Consider the following 25,964-nt stretch of genomic DNA (forward strand, 5'->3'; position numbering starts at 1 on the left):
AAAACCACCATCACATAAAACACCATCATCACATAAAAAACCACCTTCACACGAAAAACCACCATCACATGAAAAACCACTTTCACATAAAATACCACCTTCACATAAAAAACCTTCACATGAAAAAACCACAGCATAACATAATAAAGCACCGTCTTCACATAAAATAACCACAGCATAACATAATAAAGCACCATCTTCACATGAAATAACCACATCATAACATAATAAAGCACCATCTTCTTATGAAATAACCAGATAAGGCAGCTATGGCGTTCCATATGTTTCGTCTATAATTATAATGTCGTCTGTGATGTCCGAGAAGGAAGGTTGGGACTGCACAGTATCATTATTATGTTCTCGTGAAAATAATCATGCTCAGTTTTAATAGAAAATGTCGACCAACGACTTTGTTAACGATGTAAAACTCTATCAAATTTTTCTTGTTGTTTCTTGCTTTTAAAGCCAATACCTCTCCGTTTTTGTTTTATTTCATTCCATATGGAGAAATGGTGTTCATTCTTCTCATTTACATATCGGCCATATTGGAGCTATAAAGGTTTATATAGAGAACGAACAAAAACCCGCAGATTTTATATACTAACTATTTCGGATAAAGTTCTTCCGCCGATATTTAGATTTTTCTTAATATCTTCTACCGGAAATGACAATATTGTTGATGCCAAAGTGAAAGTTGCGACCGCCTTTTTGATTTGAAATTCCGAAGCGAGAGTATAATTAATGTTTTAATGAAGGAAAGAGCACAGAATTGGTGTCTTTATCATTTCTGGTGATTAAATGTAAGTGTTTATTGCAAGTTGACAGAGTTCTTCCGCTGATTAATAGGTGCAGACAAATGCCTATTTTTATGAAATACAGATGATTTATCATTTCATGAAGAGTTACGACCGCCTTTTTAATTTGAAATGGCAATTTCTTGCATCAGTGTGACCTACTTATTACCAAAAAAAAAGATGATTTCATGAGTTGTCAACTGTTAATAACCCAAAATTCTGCCCTAATAACTATGACGGAGGCTTAAAAAACAAAACAAACTGTGCTTGCAGGTTTTAATATAAAAATTTAAAGAAATGGTATATTTCGAGTTTATGCAGGATCTTATGAATATTAATGAGAAGTAAATCACGTGGGAGCAACCTCATGAATAAACTGTACACCATTTCTCCATATGCCAATCTCTATTTTCCTCTTATGAGAACATACCGCAAATGAGTTTAATTTGTTTTCGTAATATTGCAAGGTGATTTAGCAAAAACTTTTATTAATCTTTAACAACGTAATAAAAACAGAGGCATGAAAGTTTTTTATTTATTTCTCTTAAAATTCTAATTATTAATGAATAGCTAATCATTGAACTTTAAAATACAACAGGTATTCCTTATTTTTGCACTTTCAGATGCGCAGAGTGTTTAAAATCGTGACAAATGACATACCTTAAACAGCATAGAACTTCACCAAGACATGCTGAGTCCTATCCACATGACTTAAACGACCCCAGGTTCATCATATTCTATAAAAGGAGGAATCATCTGCCTATATTTGTGATAAAGACAGGTGGTAGCAGATATTAAGGATGATAGTTCTATATCTTAGCTTAATTGGAATAATCTGTGTAAATGCCCTTCCCTACTATAGGGACCGAATTCCTAATGGATACAAAGTATTTAATCCATGTGGTTCCAGCTACTGGGAGGCTGTAGGGCATTACAGTCCCTTTACCCACACCAGTGAGAAAAACCCATTCGCCTTGGTAAGTTACATTCAGCTGAGGCGTAAATTACAAAAATGGGGGGTTATTTCCGTTTAGCTATAAGAAAATCAAGGATAGCTTGGGGAGGACGCGTATTGGCAAGCAAAATAAATAAAGCTAGACAGTAGAAGACAATGGTCAAAATGAAAAAAGGTCAAGATATAGAACATTGATCAATCTCAAAAATTTTTTAAACAAAACAAATTTGTGAACACGACTTAAAACACGGACCCCCCGGAGTTTTCAGAGTAGAGATGGGATCAAGTGCCTCGGAGGAGTAAGCATCCACTGAGGATAGTTTTACATAATTAAATAGTATAAATATCCTTATCATTTGTCGTAACACGTGCACGTTGGAGAAACGATGTAGAAAGTTCAAATACTGGGCTGGTGTAAAAGTGGGTCAGGCTTTAGGGTTCAAATTATTCCAACGTACACGTGCTCTTCAGACTTTAGTAGAAAAGTCTTATTACACTCATTATTGAAGGAGAGTCTGTGTATATTGTCTGTCACAATTTCTTGTTTTCGCTTTACCGCCTACGTTTCTAGATCAAGCCAAAATTGATTTTGCATATTTATAAAATAGATGCGAAACATGATATGCTAAATTCATTAAATCAACCCATGGTAAATTCACTATAGCTTAAATTTAAAAAAAAAAAAAAAACAGAAAAACAAAAACAATTTATAATTAAATTTAACAAGCATTCTGAGTATATTGCATTAGCAATACTAGTCCCCTACCGGCAAGTGTAATCTGGTTCCCGTTAAAAATTGAAAAAATGCCATAATTCCGTCAAAAATCAATGAAGCGGAACGAAATGGAAACTTGATCTATAACTCATCAAGGTAAAGTCACATACCAAAAATCAGCTCAATATCTGCAAGCGTTTAGAAAAAAATTGCGGAAAACCCTGAAAAAAATGAAAAGGTCGTAATTCCGTAAAAAATCATTGAAGCGGAACGAAATGCAAGCTTGATCTGTAACTCATCAAGATACACCCACAAACCAAAAATCAGCTCAATATCTGCAAGCGTTTAAAAAAAAGTGCGGAAAACCAAGTGGGACAGACTGACAGACAGAGGGACAGACAGACGAACGGACAGACTCAGAGGAAACCTATAGTCCCCTCCGGTTTCACCGGTAGGGGACTAATAATCTCTTAGCACAAAGTTAATGAATACTCTGTTGAAGCTACTATAACATTTTTTTTTTTCGAAACCTTGTGGTGCGACGTTCTTATGAAAGTTAAATAATATCCTTAATGAAAAATGTAAATGTAATATTAACCTTATTAAGGCTATAGAAATTACTGTTAGAATCCTCTTTTTTCAGTACAAATTGATTATAATCTTGCTTATATACCAAATAATTACAAACTTTTCTGCATGGAATGTCGGTAGACCGAGGATTTCGATATAATCTCCGTATATTAAATATAATCAGCAGGCCCGTAGGAAGCAATTTCGCTCTGAGGGGGCACAGCCATACATTTTCAGTTGGGGGGGGGGGGCTATCAACAACCAAAATTCCTTGACAAGCAAAAAAAAAATCATCAGATGTTATTATTGAGGGGGCACAAGCATATACTAGTAGTAGCTATGTTTGTTTTCTAATAATAGTATTCTATATATCGGAAAAATTATTGAGGGGGGGGGGCACGGCCCCCCGTGCCCCCCAACCGATTCCTACGGCCATAATCAGCATATATTTCTTACTTTTGCATGCTCCAATTCAATGTTGTTTACAATTTTTACTCTATAAATGAAATCCTTTTGACATAGACAATAACAATGATGCGATAGAAACAAACTTTACTTTTCCGGCACATATATCTGCACTCTGTTTGCTTTACAGTGCAGCTGAGTTCGTAAAAAGTTCGCGTTACTTATATTTTTTGATTTATATGGAAGTCCATTTAGGACCTATCAAAAATTATTTTTTAATTCGATATAAAAAAAATTGTCGAATTGTTTGAACGAATTTAATTCGTTTATAACAATTTCTTGAATTCTTGATAACGAACGAATAACTAATATACCATTTTTTGAATCCATTGAAACAATTCCAAAATGTGTTATAATAAATTTAATTCGTATAATATATGAATTCATAAATTTGATGATAATAACAAATTAAATTCTTTTAAACGAAATCTTAAATAATAATTATGAATCCGATAATTAAAAACGAATGACCGAATTCGTTCAAACGAATTTTATCATTATTACAAATTTTAGAATTCGTTTAAAAGAATTTATTTAAACAAATTTAATTCGTTTTAACACATTTCAGATTTATATAACGAATTAAATCAGTTAAATTTTTTTAAATTTGTTATTACGAATTCAACAAATTTGTAATAAAAGATAATATTCGTTATAACGGTTTTAAAAAAAAAAATGTTATAACGAATTTAAACAAATTGACAATTCGTTATATCGAATTCAAAAATATTTTTGATAGGTCCTAAATTCTTAATACGGGAGAGATATTGTTGTTAGATCTCATTATAACAAGAAAGGATGTCGCTATGACAAGGAAATTATGTAAGTTGTTATCCTTAGGCCAAACAAAAAAATATGTGTGGTTCCGGTTATACCTCCAAAAAAAATTAGGGTAGGTAGGTAGGGATTTTTTTTTTTTTAACAAAATGATTTTCTTTATTTTTCTAAATAATACCTATCACTGCTTTGCAAGTGCATTTAGATGTGGTGTGATAATATACTAGTCAATATTGGTAGGGGACACCTACATGCTAGCTTGCTTTGGATTTAACACTATTAAACACTTGCACTATGTTTTGCAAGGAGGCCGTCATTGCTGAAACTAAAACTTAATTAAACCAGAGCCATTGATGGAAATCGGGGAAAAATATGAAAATTGTCAAAAAAAGTTTAGGGTCGGGGGTATACAATAGGCACGGTCGGGTAACCGGAACCACACATATTTTTTTATTTGGCCTTAGATATTAAGATTTAGGATATATCTACTCTGTAATATTACATATATTTTTTCAACGAGTTAAAATAATATAGGCCTATGTATTTGTGAGTCTTATCAATCAAATGTAAAGGACATACACAAAGTCTACCATATCTGTTTCATGGTTTGATGTTTTACTGACTTATAAGACGTTAATGTCCAACCGACAACTTAACTATATAACAAATGTGACGACATCAGCTTTTCCTTCGTCAACTTTCCTTATTTATGTAGTAATATTTCACTATCACCTACATAAGGTAATTATGTATCCCAGTTCATTCAGTACGCAAGAGCTTGCTTCGAGTACGATTTTTATTTTAACCGAGAAAGTCTACTGACAGTTAAGTTGCTGTTACATAGCTTTCTACAAACTCGTTTAAGGTCAGCATTTCGCAAATTCTGTGGTGGTTTTAATGATCTCGTTTGCAAATTCAACCTATCGTTCACATGTTTCATACAAATTTTTAGGCCATATTTAATACTAATTTTGATTAGGGATTGCTCCATTTACCTGATTAAAACAGAAGGCGATTGTAATTGGTCGACAGGGGATGCTCACTGCTCCTAACCACCTGATCCCTGGCCTCGTTTGGTGTTACCAGGATTTCGTGTTTTTGCCCTGTTCACAATTCTTGTTTTATGAGATCTATCACTGTTCACTATATCTTCACCATTTCATTTTATTTACACAAATTCAACCAGTTGGACAAAGCAAAATTATAAAATCACACGATTATATAATTATGTTCTAGTTAGCTCATACGAATTTATTAGCTCACTTGAGTCACTCGGGTGACCTATTACTATCTGTTTTCGTCCGTCGTCGTGCATCGTCCGTTCGTCGTTAACTTTTGAATATTTTCAGCTTCTTCTCTTGAACCACTGAACCAATTTGAAGGAATTTTAGCATGTAGCATCAATGATAATATCTTTAAGGATGTCCGATCCTTAGCCAGAAAGGATAACTCTTAAATTTATTATTTCATTCAAAGTCTCAAAATGAAGCTTAAAATTAAGATCTTTTCGTGCAACAATTTTCATTTTATGCATCTCAATATGATTCAAAGCTCTTTGAAGTCTTAGAAACGATCTTGTAAAAAGTTGACATTTGTACCCCATAAAAGAAAATAAATTCATTTTTAGAGAAATCAAATTTCCTTTAATCTAGCATTAGATACCAATGATTATTAGCATGATATGAAATTAGGCGTGATATGTGGTGTCTAGCAATGATAACACCAGGTTTTTACACTATGTATTATATAACAATTGAAGTAAAGAGAAGAACTAAAATACTGTATAAGCATAAAAACGATGCAATTTCCTCCAAATACCTGGATACCTATATTTTTTTTTATCCTAAATTATATTTGTTGATCAATTTTCAATTAGAAAATGCTTAGCTGGTGTTTTTATTCGCATTTCCAGAAAATATATTTGAGGTTTGATAATTTTCCCTATACATGTATAATATGATTAACTATAATAATGAACTTTGAAAAAATACCATGGGTAAATTCACGCTACTATGTGAAATCAGAGACATTTTTGTGAGCATTTTCAATTACTAAAAGGCTGATTTTTCAGAACCTGAGGATCGGACTACCTTAAAAATCGTCTTCTTTACTCCTAGATATCAAGCAGTCAAACTGTTGGCATGATTTTAATAAGCATTGAGCCCTTTACCAAAATTGTGAAATTCATGGCCCCAGGGTCAGGAGTTCTGGAGCTAGGGTTGGGCTCTAATGATCATATAGTGAAAATGCACAAATTCTTTAAAAATTTTCTTCTCTCCCCCTGTATATAAAGCAGATAAACTAGGTGTATGGTTATGATGATCAAGGGTGCCTCTTCCAAAATTGTGAAATTTATGACCCTGGGGTGAGGTGTTCTGCAGGAGGGGGCTCTATTGTTTGTTTGTTTGTTTATTGTTTAAAGTCCCTCTCAAGAATTTTTCACTCATATGGAGACGCCATCACTTGCCGGTGGAGAGCTGCAAATTTTGAACTTAACTCGGCACTTAGGGCCATTGAGCAGTGGGAGGATCTTTTTTATGCCAGCACCTACTGCGGGACCTCGGTTTATACGGTCTCATCCGAAGGACCGGTCTCCACGTCCCACATTGGGATTCGAACCCGCGACGTAAGGATCAACTCCCTACTCCGCGACTCTAGAGCGAACGCTCTAACCACTGCGCCACGCGGGCGACGGGGCATCTAGGAGGCAAACAGAGTATAAAGTTGTAATAAGCAAGGGTGTTTTTACCAGATTTATAAATTCTGTACCCTTTGGCCAATTTATTGATTTGTACTGAAAGAAGTCATTCTTCTTTTTATTCACCTATAATAGATAATCACTGTAAATAATGTAACTGAAAAGGTCAATTGAATAACACGATGTTGGTGTCAAAAAGTCCAAATTTCCATTGCGGTAGCATTTGCGCTATTTTTATAATTTTGAAACAATTAATAACTGTATGAAAACTATGTATCATTCGATCGGTAATTGGATACTTGATACATTTTAAAGTATATATTGGTCGAAAAATTCCATTTATCAAATATATGAATTCAACTATTCCGACAATTACGTCAAAAACGCACGTAGACAGGTAACGGGAGCGTCGCACATGCAATAGCAAAATGTTGATAACTTCCATAAAACAAACAATGCAAACATAAAATTTAGCAGAAAAATTCAAAATATGATGTAAATGATGTAAATTCTTACAATTGTGATGTCATTCAATCCGTATGCTGTGAACGCGTCGCTCAAAATGTAAGACAGAGATGTAGATCAGCGTTAACCGAAAACATATGGAATGAACATGAAATGCCTTTGGGTTCTTAGAAAAATATTAAATAAGAAAAATCAATCAATCAAAATCAATAATCCTTTTGGTGTGTAAAGAACTATTTTTATGCCCCCGGATCGAAAGATCCCGGGGGTATATTGTTTTTGTCCTGTTTGTCTGTTTATCTGTTTGTCTGTCTGTCTGTTGTCAACTTTAACCTTGGCCATAACTTTTGATTGGTGGGAGCTATGACTTTCATATTTCACATGTGTATTCCCTGTGACAAGACCTTTCCTTGGGTACCATCATATTTGACCTTTTGACCTTAACGTTTGACCCACTTTTGCAAAATATTATGAGACTTTAACCTTGGCCATAACTTCTGAACAGTTAATGCTTGGGGTTTCAAACTTCACATGTGTATTCTTGGTGACAAGGCCTTCCTTTGGATACCAACAACTTTGACCTTTTGACCTTGACCTTGGAGTTTGACATACTTTTGAAAAACTTTAACCTTGGCCATAACTTTTGAACGGTTAGAGCTAGGGCTTTCATACTTCACATATGTAATCCTTGTGACAAGACCTTCCTTTGGATAACAACCACTTTGACCTTTTGACCTTGACCTAGGAGTTTGACCTACTTTTGAAAAACTTTAACCTTGGGCATAACTTTTGAACGGTTAGAGCTAGGGCTTTCATACTTTACATATGTACATGTAATACTTGTGACAAGACCTTCCTTTGGATAACAACCACTTTGACCTTTTGACCTTGACCTAGGAGTTTGACCTACTTGCGAAAAACTTTAACCTAGGCCATAACTTTTGAATGGTTGGTGCTAGGGCTTTCATACTTTACATATGAATCCTTGTGACAAGACCTTCCTTTGGATACCAACAACTTTGACCTTGACCTTGATGTTTTACTTACTTTTAAAAAACTTTAACCTTGGCCATAACTTTTGAACAGTTGCAGCTAGGGCTTTCAAATTTAACATTTTTTATCTTTTGGCCTGGATTTTGACTTGCATTTGAGAAACTTTAACCTTCGCCATAAGCTGCCATACGGTGGCATCAGTGTTTCACAAACACATCTTGTTTTAAGAATAGAATGATATTGTGTGTTCATATGTATGTTGGGTACCTGATATTTAGAAGATTCACTGGGAGGATATTGAATAATTAAGATGGTGTGTCACAAAGTTTGGAGGTTCGGCGTCACAAAGTTTTTAAGATCCGTAGAATGGCTAATTTTGTAATACTGAGTGAAAAATCAATGTTAGATATTTTTTAAATTCTACAAAAACGTTGCCATGTTATTAAGAAAAACATATCTATACAGAATTTTAATTGGGATGTCGTAAATGTGTACATGTAGCATTGTGTCACAATGAAATTTGACTGCAAAAACGTAACATTTAAATACGACACTCAATAAATTGCTTTCATTTTTAGAATTATTTTTTCTAATTTGGCACCATACAACATTAAACACAAAATGTGCATAATCAAAATTTCAATGAGATATAAAATTGAATTGATTCTTGATAGAAGTGTTTGTTTTAGAGGCTATCTGCGATGTCAACATTGAATGTCACACATTGTCCAAAACTAATAAATCTAATTATCATGGTACAACTGTGGTTGGATAAATCATATATGTAGTCAATAAATAAAGACACATTGAAAATCAAACGATTTTTATCAAATGTGAATCTCTTCAAAAAGTTATTAGTATATTCCAGATTAATATCAATTGAATGGTGACAAAATCCTAACAAAACATAAATGTTAACATGTTATGTCACAGACGTAAAAATAAGGCATTTTTGACGTTATTACGTGCACTTGCATAAAATATCATCTAAAACATTTAAAGATTTTATCCAAAAACTTACTCTTTTTGCTGATATGGATGAAATAAAAATGTACCAATAATGATTAATTTTATGAACAATTTAAAGTTCTGTCAGGTGTATTTATATATAGAAGCAAAAAAAGTACAGTGTATACACTGTATCAGTATATATCCTTGTCAGAATCGGTCCAAAAGTACTCATCACTCGCATTTCGAAATTTAGAAAAGAGAAAAAAAAAGCACATACACCAAAATTTATATAAGGATAACGATTTCAAATTTGAATTTCCTGGCAATAAAGTGTGTCAATCCTATTTGCTGCTGTCAAACCGTACTACATGGGGCATTGAAAGGCATTTTACATTGGGTAGTCGAATATTGATTAAGGGGTGGGGTGGGGTTTGTTGAAGGTTGTGATTTGACTTAAATTTCAGATTTTCACTAGCATATTGATAATTATTTCTTTTTGTCATCAACCCGGTAGCATTTGAAATAAAACAAAGTTGTATTTTATTATGCTACCGTGAACAAAAATAGGTGTGCAAACAACATTCAAAATGGCCGACGTTGTCATGGAAACAGCATTAGGCGAGATCGGGGTATATTACGCTATTTCTTCTAATTACAAATCTTTGTTTTTCATTTGAACTAAAAAATGAAAATATTTGGATATAAGTAACTTGCCCTTCCTTTTTTCATCTTTTCATTATTTATCTATTTAAGTACTGCTTCATTTTCTTCTTTGAAATTTATAAAAATAATGCTTCTAAATGCATCTAAACCGACCAAAATGATAACCATTTATTTAAACAAGTCTAGTTTAGGGAAAAGATACTGCCTCTATACAATCCCCTGTACAGCCTTTCCAGAAACCCAGAAACGGACCCAAAGACCTCATCAAACTCGGCATACCTTGGCCGATTCGTGCATGTACCTCATCTAATTTGATATTTTAATAGTTTGATGAAAGGTGGAATCATCCGAGGTTTGCCGAATGGACCTCGTTATAGTTTATCCACGGATAGGGTATAAAGGGTGTAAACAAGATATGAGTATCAAAAAAGAAAAATATATATCATACATATATCAATATTTTGACATGTGTATCATGATGTGTATTGATACGTGTAACTTTCCAGTTTTGTTCTATAAAACAGTTTTTAAACATAACTTCAAAAATTTCATTTCAATATTGACAGGTGTAAATGTATTCTGCTATCTACTCGTACAAATACAAATAAGAATACAGAAAAAGAAACGAATTACATTTTGTAAAGCAGGAAATGACGTAGATTCTTTTAATTGTTTTTCATTCGTATAAAAAAGAAGGTATTTCAGATAATCGATTTCAAGCGAAAAGTATTACCATATCTCGGGATATCGTTACACCTCTTGTTAACAGGCCCGTAGCCACGGTTTCAAAAGTTGGGGGGGGAGGGGGGCAACTTCTCAAAAAATCTGACAAGCACGAAAAAAAAACCCTATACTGACCAAAAAAGTGAGAGAGCCAACTGGTATAAAACACGCCTAAGGAATTTGAAATGAGATGGTCGATTAATATTTTTAATCCTTTCATTCTTGAAATTGAAATGCTACGAAAGCCTATTAGGATCAAACTACGGTGAAAAAAAAATTTAAAAGGCGTTATAACGCCTTTTAAAAAGGCGTAACGCGAAAAAAGGCGTAATAACGCCTTTTGAAAAGGTAAATTAAAGGTAAACTGCATAAGTATCCCAATGAGTACGAAACCTACGATCATTATCCAGATCTGTGAGGCACATTGCAACGCATATACATGTAAATTGGGGGGGGGGGGTTAAGGAAAAAACTTAAATATTTTTTGAATAAATACAAAACCTCGAAACTGCCGCACATCGAAAATCCTTTTCATTGAGAAAGTTGGGGGGGGGGGGGGTCTCGGTTTCGTTTCCTCTCCTTTTTTAAATGAATTATTTGAAATAGTTAGATCTACTTTAACAAAAAGAAGTACTCAGTATGTAAGTGTCTGTGCGAGGGTGGGGCTTAAAGGTGAGGTGGGGATTGGGGCTTTTTATGAAAAAAAATAAATTCATTGCTATAAATCAGCAACATATCTACACTATACTGAAAACAGAGGGCTGGTACTAGGGCATACTGATATGACATGGAATTCTTTTGAATGTATCTCAATGAAATAAAAAGTAGGTAAATTTAAGATATGATGTCAAATAAATTTTGTAATTTCTACCGAGCTTTTCATTAAATGAGGCAAATTATGCACATATTTCCCTCCCGCAATATGCATGCAAAATAGCAGAGAATTTAATTATTTTCAATGAACTGCATTGTATATTTGGCAACATAATAGGTTTATATTTTTTCTTTCAAAGAAAATGTAGGTCAAAAAAGATACGTCAAATTAATTGTCTAATGTCACGTAATCTAACGTCATTTTGACGTTACCGAAATTGACACTAACATGGTGCTCTAGTATACAAGAATTTTTTAAATATTTAATACTAAACGTACTTTCGTAGTTTTTAATGGTCAGAAAGACTTTTAAATAATAGATATATGAAAATGGGACCAAAATACCGTATCTTTGTACATTAAATAATCTTCAAAGACTAAGAGAGGCTAATGTGAGGGTGAATGAAATGTGTTAATAGTGTTGCAGTACTATTGTTTTGTTTAGTCTGCATGAGGATAGTGACAAATGGGGGAAAGTAGAAGCAAATAAGTAGATCAACTTTAAGATTTGTTACTTAGTACTAAATGAATATTTTCCCGATCCCTGATCATCCTATTTCTCTTGCTTTTGGGCAACATAGCTTTATTTATCAGCTTATTTTGTTTAAATCAATGGATATAAATTACATACATGTACTCAGTTGACGTGAAGGCCCCTAGGCCTCTTGTTTTTATTAATTGAATTTGATACAGCTCCTTGAAAATACTCCAAGACTGATTAATATTGATTTCCTGTTTGAATTGTCTCTTTTTCCCATTTATTGAGAGCAATGTTAATTCATTAAGCTATGCACAGAGAGTGAAAGAGAGAGACTTAAACAGTCCTCTTTGAAATTTCTCTCAGGATTTTAAAGCGGCTGGACATACGTGGACCAGAGCTCTGTGTATGAAGGACTCGGACGGAGATGGTAGGACTAATGGTCAGGAACTGGGGGATCCGAACTGTCACTGGACTGAGGGAGGTACACCAAAAGAGAGTTCTACAGGACACCCAGGTACTGATAAAAATTTAAATAAAGCGATGGCCACTTCACTAAATGTTTTATATTGTTAACCTGATAACCCTACTTGCACTACTTAGGATGGTTACATTAAATGTTAAAAGTACGGTATACGAGAAATTCTTATAAGAAACAATTATATTTTTACTTAGATACATGTAATATTCTTTTGAAATTTTGGAAATCTAATTAAGGAATAAAATGTGGTCAAATACAGTGTATAATGTATTATGTTTTGTCCGTTTTTCAAGGTATTTGTGAACCTGTTGGATCTGGGGTATGTGCATCAGTTGTATTTGCCTGCGGATGCCATGGATCGGCTTGTGTTTCACGAAATTAATAGTAGATGTTTCTTTAAATAAAAAATAAATAAAAATATTGGATCTGAAGATTTTTTTTTTTATTTTTAATTCATTTTTATTTATTTTATAAATGAATTGAATAATATACAACTAAAAATGTTTTTAATGAAGTGATTAGATTCTGTGTTAACTAGATGTGTATTTTACTAAACATTTATTTGTTCCCCTTTTTCATCTATAATAGTACAACTAACCCTAATCTGTTGCTTGATAATTCACTTGAGGACCTTTTTCCATCTTGCACATGTCAAATAACCTATTTTCAATGTTGTACGCTTAGAATATGCCAGATATAAAGAAAATTGTTCTTATATTTATGTATAAAGAGGGATGATAAACAAATTAGTTATTATATAGTAGTTGCCAAAAAAATCATTTGGACAATCAAACTAGCATATAATTATGCAGAGTTGTTAAAATCTATCTTGTTTATAATTAAGCTCATTAAGATCGATAGAGAACACAAAGCCTAAGTTTTACAAATGATGTGTAACAAAGTGTGTCGTTAAAGCCAACACATTTTTAGAATTTAATTTTCAAGTCATTGGTACATAATGTTTAAATATGAGACGAAATGTAAACGATTTGAAAGAAACACGTTTTCTTTTCGGCTACTTCTAAAATTCCTTTTATTGATTGATAAAATCAATATATTCAGAACTTAAAATTTGTCAAGGACATAAAATATTAAGGATAGGGGGCTCGTGAAATATTGAAGCACAGTATAATGATTTACCAGCAGAAGGATATTACATAATTTTAAGTAATCGTCAGCATGGGATGCTGTGGGTATGTTTGTAGAGGAAAGAAGTAGGCTTTGTTTTCTGTTTCTTTTGGACGTTTTTGTTTAGTTTCTGTTTTATTCATATGTTAAAACTTTATTTGGATCTTTGATGTTACCTGAAGAATGTGTTATGTTCAAACTGGACTTGTTTAAAACAGATCCATCAGAAAAGTATAAGTGAGTATGATATTTTTTAATTCTATATTTGTGAATCGTGATTAAATATTGATTGTAATATTAAGAGTCTTAGATTTGAATGACATAATAATCAAAATTTTATTCGTCTCAAGAAGCCTATCTGCAACATACAAAGTCATTTGTAAATGTTTTCATTTCGTTTAAAATTTGGGAAAAGAAAGGATCTTTATTACTTTCGAAATCGGACTTGATTGACGAAGAGGATCCCATACGATTCATTAAAAATTATTACAGTAACTGTATTCTACATGTATATAAATAAGAGACCGCACAAGTCACTGAGTTTCATTTAATTATTTACCATATTTAATCACTCATTCACGTTTCAGTCACGTCAAATAGACAAATTTAACATGCTAACATTGAGAAATAATATGGTATTTTCCAGAGGGTTTAATTTGTGGCCTCATTGATATGGTTCAATACAAGTTTACCGATGGAGTAAAACTTTAAGAATGTGTTTAAACTACCTGCGAATCGTGTTTAAAGCAAGTCAGATTTGAAGATTAGACAATGTAATTCATTAAGTTATCATTTCCGATTTTAAAAATTTCAAAATCGTATTCGACATTAAAGTAGATTAAGATAATCGCTAATGTAAACCAACACTGCAATTCTGCCTTAACATTATACAGCTATTGACCGATTTGATCTACCATGACCTGCAAAATAAAAAAAAGAAATAAACCCATTGTATTCACAAAGCCAGGTAGAATATATTCTCAGTCATGGATATTCAGTGGCTGGCATTTAATATCTCATAGCAATATATCAAACAAACAATTAAAGACCAGTAGTGCTTGAAAGTCAGGGACGATAACTCTAAAATTCCAATATGGACGGTGAATATCCGATATGTTCCAAGATTGTAATCGTTACCAATTAAACAATAGTCGGGACAAGCTAAGACCGATAGATACTCATTTTGTGCACTGTCTAAAATTTACCATGACTGGATTTATAAATCTATATAAAGCCATGGGATAAACACTGGAGTGTACTCCAAAGGTAAGTATGCTCGTCCAATTGATTTTTTGAGAATCTGTCTGTTGCTATGAGCTGATACGGCTGATGTAAATAATACTGTATGGATGGAAATGAATTATTACATTGAAAAATGTATTCTTATCCAATTATTTCTTTGTTTTTAATTGATTGGAAACATTGGCATACATGTACATTTGTGTACATGGAGTTTTGAATATTTCCCAATAAGGCGTGAATTATTTATGTAGGAATTGATTCTTTAAATTAATTGAACTTGTCACTGTAAATCACATGTATCTCTCAAGTTAATGCACTAGTATAATTTTCCTTCGGTGGATTTGCACTACCGTACAGTACAGAGAGATTAACTGACCCTTCAATTTGGAGTAAGATTAAATCAGACCAATAGTCCTTATTTAAGACCTTTCACTCAAGTTAATCCAAACAAGACCTGTGCAAAACGGTTTAGGCTCTAATTGGATATTCCATTTAACCATCATGTTTATGAGGTATTTTTTTAAAGTAAAAATGATATGGTTAATAATTTTATGCGGCTTCTTTACAAGTGTCTGGGACACTTTGTAAAATTTGTAATTTGTAAAATTCCAAGAACCCAGAAATGGGAAAAGGACATGTTGCTGAAATCAAAAAAAAATTTTCTGTAATACATCATTAAATCTTTGTATTTCTTTACCTATAACACCAAGTTTTCATGAGTTTCTCTCTTATTTAAAAACCAATGCTTTCAATTATTTGTTTGCAGTTGTGTTTAGTAAATAAATACTTGTCGATATTTATTTTTAAATTGTAGTCTTGGTATAATACATGTGTATATATTTTTATCCTCTTTTCCTGAGCAGAATGGGTTGTGGATCTAGTTATGATGCCTCAGATGGCCCTAGAACGGTTGTTGTCTTTGGCGCCACTGGGATCCTAGGTGGCGCTATTGCCAAGCGATTGCTCCAAGAACCATTCCTGTATAAAGTTCGGTGTGTAACTCGACGCTCTTCCAGCGACAAAGCTCGTCAGTTAGCAGAACATGGTGAGAAAAAGACAGAAAGCGTAACATTTCAAATTTCAAATTCTCATTCGCAGTGCTATCTAATGATTAGACTATTTACTTATCTTTCTTTAGTCCGTCAAATCCAGTCATTTGTGCTTAATTGGCATATTTATGGAAATGTATGGCTTATTTACCACTACAATATAACTTAAATACCGATTTCCACTTTTTCCCGTTATTGTGTTAAATTACACGTGATATTTTGTCTCGAACTTTGCAGGAGCAGTGATTGTTAACGCAGATCTCGGGGAGACAAAAAGTTTGGAGAAGGCGCTAGAGGGCGCCGATATCATGTTCTTAACAACCCATTATTGGGAGGACAGAAACAAGGAAAAGGAAGTGATAAAGGTATGCCGGGATTGATATAAGTATTTCGAATTGAATATAGGCATGTCAGAATCCATTCACACTTGTTAAGATATATACTAATACTTGTTAAGATATAAACTAGAGTGTTATTATATACACGTGACTCAAATGTCAAGATTGATTCAAACTTATCTAGATTCTGGTAAAGTGGAAAGGTACGTAAAAACAGAGGCTTCCTTTATAACGTGATATTGATAAACATAAATACTAGGAAAACCATGATATACATGTAATTATGCGCAGACAGACATTGACGTTAGAATAATGTTTATAAATGTATGTCAATACTGTTGATAAAGGTATATCGATACTTGGTATGTCAATTCTGAGGGTGACGTTAAAACTATGCTTATAAAGATATATCAGTAAAGTTAGGAATGCTATAATAATGGTATGTTGCCTGTATGCTCAGAATTCTATGAATGTTATGAAATATAAATTTAAGTCAAGTTGGCCTGACCTGACAATTAGCTGAAACAAAGGTTTATTGTACTAACCTCTGTGTATACTTTATAACGTACACGGTGCAGTTGCAAATACTAGTAGACATGAAGTAATGCCCCTATTGATCTAATATACCCATCAGCTCATAATGTATGAAGAAACCTGTAAACTACAAATCTGTATGGAAGATCAAGTTATGCAACATTTAAAAAACATAATATACAACGAGTCAAAATTTTGTACAATTATTATTTCATTCTCTTCTATTAGTGATGTGTAATAGTCAAAATATTGGACAGCTGCCTTACTAGGATACATAAAAAATATTCCTTCTTATACTATACATCACTCTTTAGCATACATATGAAATATCACCACATAAACTAAATAACACTCTTTAGCCTACATACATGTATGAAATATCACCACATAAACTAAATAACACTCTTTAGCCTATATATGTGTTTGAAATATCACCACGTAAACTAAATAACACTCTTTAGCCTACCGGTACAAATGAAATATCACCACATAAACTAAATAACAGCCTTTATCTTACATGCATGTATGAAATATCACCATATAAACTAAATAACACTCTTTAGCCTACATATGAAATATCACCACATAAACTAAATAACACTCTTTAGACTACCGGTACAAATGAAATATCACCACATAAACTAAATAACACCCTTTATCTTACATGCATGTATGAAATATCACCACATAAACTAAATAACACTCTTTAGCCTACATCTGAAATATCACCACATAAATTAAATAACACTCTTTAGCTTACATGCATCTATGAAATATCACCAAATGTACTAAATAACACTCTTTAGCCTATATATGAAAAACCCAAAATATATACTCTGAATCACTCCTAAGTATGCATATGAAATAACACAGATAAATAATACATTACTCCTCAGCATACATATGAAATATCATGACTTGTGTACTCTACATAACCTAAAATACATATAAAATGTCATTATATAATCTATACACCACTCTCTAGCAAAGATATGAAATGTTACCAAATAAACTAATCAATACCTTCTTTTAAGCATTTAAAATATAATCACATAAACTATATTTCACTCTGAAGCATTCACTTGAAATGTCAACACATTAACTATACAGTATTCTCTGGGATACGTATGAATTCTCACCAAATAAACTGTAGTTACATGGCCGTAGGAACCGGTGGGGGGGGGGGGGCAATAATTTTGCCGATAGATAGATTACTATAGAAAATATAGCTACTATATGCTTGTGCCCCCTCAATGAAAACGTCTGATGACCTTTTTTTTTTTTTTTTTTTTTGCGCTTGTCAAGGAAATTCTGGTAGTTGATAGTGCCCCCTCAACTGAAAATGTATGGCTGTGGCCCCCAAACTGAAATTGCTTCCTACGGGCCTGAGTTAACTCTATAGCATACATATGAAATATAATATCAACATATACACTTGATATAAATCACTACATAAGAAATATCACCCATAAATTATATATACTCTCTAGCATACATCTGACTTGTGAAATATCGCCCATGAACTACACATTGTCCTTCAGCATACAACAAGCTCTTTATGTCACTAAAATACATATGAAATATCACCCATAAACTAAACATAACCCTTCACCATACATAAATAGAATATTGCCACCGACACATACATGTACCTACTCTACATAAATCCCTATAATACATATAAATATTATCATATAAATTATTCATCACTCTCTAGCATACATATGAAAAATCACCCATCAACTAAATATCACTCTTCAGCATACCACAAACACTTTACTTTACTCTATAGAATACATATGAGAAATCACCCATCAACTATACGCACGTCACTCTTTAGCATGCATATGAAATATCACCACATACACTATACATCACGCTCTAGAATACATATGAAATATTACCACATAAGTATACATCATTTTCTAGAATGCATACATGTATGAATTATCACCACATAAACTATACATCGCTTTCTGTAATACATATGAAATATCACCCATTAACTAAACATCACACTCATAGAATGCACATGAAAAATCACCGCTACCAGTATATACATGTACATATATATCATCTAAGGAAAAATTCTCCGATCAATACCGGTGTGATGATAGTAAAAGAAAATGTTCCTGTGATCATATATTTGATACTTTCAGGGACTGAACGCCATTGATGCAGCAATACAATGTGGCGTAAAACATATCATATTTAACGGGTCAGAAAATGTTAAGAAACTTATAGGAAAAGAATGTAATCATCTCGACTCCAAGTCAGCTATAGAGGAGTATATCAGAGAAGTGGGTAAGTATCTCAATGGTTTCTCTTCCATTTTGTTAACAGTATTATTTTGCTTGAATGATCATAAACAAGACATTCATTTTTTTCTTTCATCCATTTACCACTAAATTATGCGAAAATTTTATTATATATAAAAATCATTTGAGAAAAGATTGTGATTTTTAAAAATTTCTTTGGGACTCTATGAGGGAATTTTAAAAATAGCAAAAGAATCTAAACATATTTCATCTGAAGATAATAATAACACGAATCTCCTGTCTGAGTTAAAATCGTTAAACAACTTTTTTTCAACTTTACTTGGTTGCATATAAATTTATAAATGATCAGGAAAGATAACTCAAAATCACGACAAATTTAGCCTCTGCATATAAGGAGACCATTCTAGCTTTTTGCACAGTATTATCTATGTCATTTTCTATCATTTACTCACTGCTTTACAAAGACAACCCCTCGGAGGACGTCACGGGTTTAAATCACGTGATGCCGGGTAAGTTAGAGAGTTAGGCTGCATGTCTCATGGTTGACAGTTCCTAAGGTTATTCAGAAAAGTGGCACCTAATGCGTTTTTTTTCTTTCTGGAGAAAAAAATGGGGATTAGTAAATGTAACGGTTCTATCCAAAAATAATAATAATAACAATATTTATTAATAGTAATAAAAATTAAAAAATATATATCAAAAAATTGTTTTAAATTAATACACAATAAACATCTTTGAAAATAAATTCCTGATGGTGATCTTTGAGAAAGCGTTTTAGTGCCACAAAAATACTCATTGCATGTTGTTCATTATAAGAACCTAAGAGACTGTCATTAGCGTAATCATAGCAAGAATGGAATGACGTAATTTTGTGTTTTTTGTTAGTGGCGCTTGTCTTACGTTTCATACAAGCTATAGGCATTAAAATATAAAATATGAGCAGAGAAAAAACATTATTAAAACCAAGATGATTATATAACCTCTAATATTAAAAGATGAAACAAAAAGGACGTGTATTGATATACAGAATACTATAAATAATCGAAGTCCCGATTTAAAGATGATTGGAATATTCATTCAACCATTCGTACAATAAATAAACTCTTTCACAATTCTAGGAGTTTGTGATCAAAACTACAATTTTTCTTTCGATTTTATGTTTATTTAACACTTACCATATTTTACGACAGTTATTTGCAAAATAAAACAAAGATGATTTCTGCATGATTTAGAATTTTACTTTGAAATTTACCATAAAACTGATTTTAAGTGATTTTACATCATCTCTGAAGTAACGAGTTTTGATATTTTTCTGTAACAGAGGTAACAACGAATGATATAGGTAATTAAAGGTCACACTATATCTCTCATAGTTCTTCCTGTGACCTACATATATCTACTTTATCATTAATACATATCAATGACTTCTTAAGTCTTTTCTGTTAAACAGTTGTCCACTCTCGGCAGCTAACATTTTGGACAGAATTTTTGCGCCTCTTGCAATAATTTACAACACTGCTTATCTTAATAGTAGACTTCAATGCTTTTAACGAGTTCCTTATTATTTTGAGGAATAGACTAAAACTTAATGATAAGGGTGTGGATAGTTATATTTCTTTGTGTATAGTAAGGAAAGGTCTATATCACTCATGCCTAGTTAAAAAGGAGAAAAAGAATGGTAAAGGACAAGGTATGCTAACGGCCGAATCTGGCCCCTTTTTTGATGTAAAAATCAGAAAACAGTTAAAATTGTGATAGTTTGTAGTTAAGATCTTAAAATGATGCTTGTTTTAAAACCAGCACTAATTATGATTCAAAGCTTACACGGAGGCCACTAGATGGTGCCGTAGTAGGACATTTTCCCGAATTTCCTCAATTCTGGTGGAATTTCGTCAAATTTGAGATACTTTTCACTTCGGGAAACATAGAGCACAAGCTTGCCTATCTGAGATTTTTATACGCAAGATGCATCTGATGCTAGAGTATGAAATATATCAATTTGGTAGATAGGCAAGCTTGTGCTCTATGTTTTCTGAAAAAAATGTGCTGTAAAATTGATGAAAATTTGCATAAAAATGAGAAAATTCGGAAAATGACATTTTCCGACCTTCCTCTAACCTCTGTGTATCCCATAACTTAGAACCAATACTCATTTTGTAGCAAGGGTGACACCAGGTTTTTATTGATAAACTGTTGCATCATTCTTAAAGACACCCCAAACCAATGGCCAAATAGGGATCTTAGCCTATCTTGTCCTTTACTTACCTTTGATCAATTAAATATCAAAGTTTACATTGACATTCTTTTGTATAAAAATAATAGATACAACTGTATAGACAAAGTAAATTATTTTAAAACTTCATGTACTTATTTGTATCATGAACACACAAAAGTAAGATGAGTTATACATTGTAGCCTTCCTTTTGACTAAAATATTCTCTTTGTTAGTGACCTTGTAGTTGTTTTATCTTACTGTCAGTAAATATGCCGTTGTAATGTATGAAGCATTTCTGTTTGTTCTGCTTGATTTTGTAGGGGTCTATGTGGGCAATGTCTTTTTGAAAAATTGCGGTGAATATTCTTGCCGAGACTACTATTAGATTCTATAGAGTATGATGCTATAGATTATAGAGCTATTCTAAGTTGGCTGGCTTAAGCTTGCTGTTTGTAGACATACTTATATATTTTTTTCCTATATATCGATCTGAAACAGATGTACTTTGTAGTGGAATAGTAAAAACCTTTGCAAGTGTTTTTTTTTTTTTTGCAGAGGATAACTGCTACACCAAAATCTTTGACCAAACTACATGTAGTACCGTTTTCCAAATATTATCAAACAAACATATTATATAGAAAGTACCCTACATTATAAGAGTTTCCATGAGGAGAAAGTCCCACAAACTTCACACAATCGGTTATATGTCCTGATAAATTAATAATCAATCAAACTAAGAAAGCCTCAAGCTAGGAAACTTTCTTTTCTTTCAAATTTTAATTTGATTCTAAATTGTACAAATAACTAGAACTTCATGAAATCTCTGTGTTTACTTCGCAACAGAGGGGCTAGTTGGTAAGTGATCATTTGATAACATGTACTAAACGTCACTTGCTGATAAATCGCACCCCTTGAAACCCATATAATTCAGAAACATATTGTCCTGGGGTGACTTTTATTATGAAAAAAAAACAATCATTTTGAAGACAGTTAACATCATATCTATGCTATTTGTATTTTAAAAGAAAATTCCACATATAAATCGATGTCTTTCATTTGGCACCATTGTATGATGTAAATGAAATTGCATGTTCTTAACAGTGCAGTTAGTGGGTAAGTTTTCTGCAGTAAAGAACACATTAATTAACGTTTCAGCAGACATTAATTTTGTATTGTAAACTTCTTACCTTGGTCTTTTTTAATGCAACTCCCCACACCAGCTATATGTTTGGCACCGGTTCCCACTCTACGAAAATGTTCAATGTATGCATAGTTATGTCTGGTTTAAGCTCCCGCATAATTAAAAAATGTTACTTGATCGCACATTTATGGTAGGGCATCCCTACGCAATTTTCGATAACTTTTTTGTCCCAATAAAGGAAAGACAACTACTGTTGGGTTTCAAAATGGGGAAACATACAAAAGAAAAAAAAGCTTTGACCTCAGTTGTCTTTCTTGGTAACCCATGCCTTTCAAGCTGTTCTTTTAAATGGTGTTTTAAAAATTCATGTGGATCAATAAAGTATCGGGTGCGATGTCGATCACTTGTACGGATTATGTGTGCACAAGGTATAGCATTGTTTCCCCATTTTTGGACAACCTTTCTGGAGTTTATATATATATATATATATATATATATATATATATATATATATATATATATATATATATATATATATATATATATATAGGCCTTTTTTAGAATCAGATAATTGAACTCTGATTTAAGATCGTTTACTCCAAAAAATGTATTGATTTTATTTCACTTTGTTCTTTCTCACACAACAAAACCACCCAGAACACTCCAGTCCTCTGTGTGTGACGTGTTGTTTATTTTATATACGATATTTTTCGTGGAATTTAATTAATATTCTTTTTTATGAATTTAAAGGAATATAAGGATAAAGAAAGCTCAATTGTATTATCATTGTTCATCCAGTATTACTAGTTCTGCAAATATCAGATAAACAAGTCTACATTTACCAAACAAGACAAAAGTATATATATATATATATTTTTTTTTTGATAACTGAGTCTTGTGGTGTATTTCAGGTTCCTCGTCAGGTAAAACCACGCGGCACTAAGTGTATAGGACTAAACAATTGTATAGTTTCCACTTACCAATATATACACGGAATTTTCTGCATTAATAATTGTCCCACCACTGTGTCGTCCATCCCTTTGTGCAAAATCGGTGTAAATATTTTTTATTTTAGAAAAGCAGAATTCAGCACAATGCATGAAGTACATGTAGCCCTGTTTCTTTATTACATGTAGATGCATGATATCCTTAGGTATACGTACAACAGTGCTTTAAAATGAAATATCAATTCGAATGTTCTACAGATATTTGTAATATTCTTATATTCTGTCTTCCCTTTTTCTTTTTGAAAGTACATGTATGTTTAAGTTATATAATTTCTATGGTAGATAATGCAGTATGTACTTGTATATACTCTGATTATTTGTCATTCTGAACTCCACTTTGTAGTGTAGAATTTTCAACATGTTCAAATTCCTTAACAGAATTGAATTGACTTTTAATTCATAATACACTAACCATTTTTTAATCAAAACACAGAATGTTATAATTTGGCTCTCGATTTATTTTTTGATATTTTTTGTTATACAAATATAATGAAAAAACTTGTCCTAATAATATATTTATAATAATATATCTATAATGTATTATAAAAATCATATTCAATTTTGAAATTTGCAGGAATAAATTTTACTATTCTGCGTCTCCCTTTCTGGTTCGAGAATTTTTATACAGTCTTCAAGCCGCATAAACTAAAACATGCAGTGTACGCCGTCGGTAAGTAAATAAATCTAAGTACCTGGCACTAAGACACAGAGAAATCGATTCTGTAATTCTGCTCTTAATGTCTTTCTCAAAGATTTTTTTCTCAGAATAACGACACTATATGATTCTTAAGATTTTGAAACGGATTACAGATTTGATTTTGAATACCTATCATTTATTTAAGAGTATACAGTGGTAAGTTGTTAAGTAATATTTTTTGCAGCCTTACCGCTAGAGGGCGCTGAACTGGACATGATGTCTGTTGATGATATAGGTGAAGTTATTGTATCGATTCTTAGAAGGCCAAAGCAGTATTATGGAAAGACATTGAACCTATCTGTAGAAAAACTTTCTATGGAAGAAATAGTCGATACATTTAACAGACATTTCGACAACAGGAAATTTACAGACCCAAAGGTAAACTCATTGAACGCCAAAATGTGTGAAATCAAGAAGTGCTTTTGAGTTTTAACTTCAAGATTTTCCTTAAAACATTTTAATATTGATTAATTAGACCCTCCATGTTAAAACAAATTCAAGTCCGAAAAATAAGATTTCAATTGCTGGTTGACTCATTTCAGGGCAGTAGCCATTAAATTTTGTATATGAACACTGGTGGTAGTATAATTTGGTAGCTTTCTTTTCAGCAATACCATTGATTAGGGTTTATATTTCTTTTTTAGATTAGAGTAAAAGACATGGAAAAATTTCAGTTTCCAGGCGCTAAGGATTTGGCTGCAATGTTTGAATTTTATCAGAGTGGACAGGCTATAAGAGACGTCAGATTAACCAAAAGATTAAACCCACATGCAATATCTTTTGACAGATGGTTGTCTGAAAATAGAGACAAAGTGGAAGAAGCTTTACGTGAATCTAATTGAAAATTCTTATATCCGAATGAATCTTTTTTGCAATTAAAAACAAAAGAATTATGGTCTGAGCAGCTGACTGTAGCTGCCAAAAGTGAATACTTTGGTTGTTTACGACAATGACGTCAATAATGATCCAGGGTTGTCATCGGGTTTCTGGAAAAGGTCACGGAGGAAAAGATTTTTATTTAAACATGTGAATTTTTGTCTGTGACAACCAATTTGGTGGTTTCTAATTTCATTTTTGAAAGTCGTAATTTTTATGCCCCCGGATCGAAAGATCCCGGGGGTATATTGTTTTCCCAAAAATTCGATAAAATCAGACAGTATTAGTTTAAAAAGATGGATATTGAATTTATTTAATTTTTTTCCGAATTTTCTTTTGAAAAGAAAATGCGATCGCATCCCATGCACCTCTCCTTCTAACGACCTTGTAATTTAATAGTTTACACTAGTCATCTATTGTATTTTAATCATTTACAGAAACGACGAATCTGATGGCGTACAGTGATATTATATTTGTCGAAGTATTTTGGAAAATATGCATTTAAACATGTACATTTATTATGTATTACAACCAATCAATTTTACTTCAGCCATAAGATACCTTGTAATTATGCAATACTCATTTTATCATATTTTTCTGCCAAACTGTGATAAACTTTTATTCTTTTGTAAATAAAAGTTTTAAAAAACTTCTTTTAGTTCAGTTCTGTTTATGAAAGTGGGACATACAACTGATAGACAAGAATTACAAACATGCAAACAGCATGTTCTTCTTCACTCTACAACTATAGTCCTGCTGGACACGTTATTACTGGTGACGTAAATATAGTTAATAATGAGGACCTTAAATCATTAATTTTTAAATGGGCCAAAACTTAGGGAACCCAGATCTTTTAA

The 25,964-nt window shown here is 32.5% G+C and overlaps 2 protein-coding genes across 4 annotated transcripts; both read left to right on the top strand.

The window, feature by feature from the left end:
• Positions 1-1,592: 1,592 nt before the first annotated feature.
• On the top strand, positions 1,593-13,016 carry LOC133190114 (temptin-like). The gene is made up of 3 exons (XM_061325589.1): positions 1,593-1,771; positions 12,487-12,637; positions 12,895-13,016. Exons 1-3 carry the CDS (start codon positions 1,595-1,597, stop codon positions 12,981-12,983), a joined length of 417 nt encoding a protein of 138 aa, XP_061181573.1. The 5' UTR covers positions 1,593-1,594; the 3' UTR covers positions 12,984-13,016.
• A 573-nt stretch (positions 13,017-13,589) lies between these two features.
• LOC133189991 (nmrA-like family domain-containing protein 1) lies at positions 13,590-25,760 on the top strand. Of its 3 annotated transcripts, none has more exons than XM_061325448.1 (8): positions 13,590-13,966; positions 15,835-16,016; positions 16,258-16,385; positions 19,052-19,196; positions 19,636-19,680; positions 24,109-24,204; positions 24,416-24,609; positions 24,876-25,760. In XM_061325448.1, the coding sequence occupies exons 1-8, from the start codon at positions 13,899-13,901 to the stop codon at positions 25,071-25,073; spliced, it is 1,056 nt and encodes a 351-aa protein (XP_061181432.1). In that variant the 5' UTR covers positions 13,590-13,898; the 3' UTR covers positions 25,074-25,760. The 3 variants fall into 3 exon arrangements, with proteins under 3 accessions (XP_061181432.1, XP_061181433.1, XP_061181434.1); XM_061325450.1 differs by lacking the exon at positions 13,590-13,966 and adding an exon at positions 14,711-14,995; XM_061325449.1 differs by lacking the exon at positions 19,636-19,680.
• Positions 25,761-25,964: the final 204 nt, after the last annotated feature.

This window comes from Saccostrea echinata, unplaced genomic scaffold, assembly GCF_033153115.1.
Source record: "Saccostrea echinata isolate AGI-Se365-2 ecotype Australia unplaced genomic scaffold, CSIRO_AGI_Sech_v1 ptg000020l, whole genome shotgun sequence".
NCBI classification, from domain to species: Eukaryota; Metazoa; Mollusca; class Bivalvia; order Ostreida; family Ostreidae; genus Saccostrea; species Saccostrea echinata.

Excerpts from the sequence above, each read along its gene's own strand:
- LOC133190114 (XM_061325589.1), top strand. The coding sequence starts at position 1,595 with ATGATAGTTCTATATCTTAGCTTAATTGGAATAATCTGTGTAAATGCC. Across the intron at positions 1,772-12,486 it reads AGAAAAACCCATTCGCCTTG|GATTTTAAAGCGGCTGGACA; the intron begins GTAAGTTACATT and ends AATTTCTCTCAG. Across the intron at positions 12,638-12,894 it reads GAGTTCTACAGGACACCCAG|GTATTTGTGAACCTGTTGGA; the intron begins GTACTGATAAAA and ends CCGTTTTTCAAG.
- LOC133189991 (XM_061325448.1), top strand. The coding sequence starts at position 13,899 with ATGTTACCTGAAGAATGTGTTATGTTCAAACTGGACTTGTTTAAAACA. Across the intron at positions 13,967-15,834 it reads GATCCATCAGAAAAGTATAA|AATGGGTTGTGGATCTAGTT; the intron begins GTGAGTATGATA and ends TTTCCTGAGCAG. Across the intron at positions 19,197-19,635 it reads GGAGTATATCAGAGAAGTGG|ACAACCCCTCGGAGGACGTC; the intron begins GTAAGTATCTCA and ends TGCTTTACAAAG.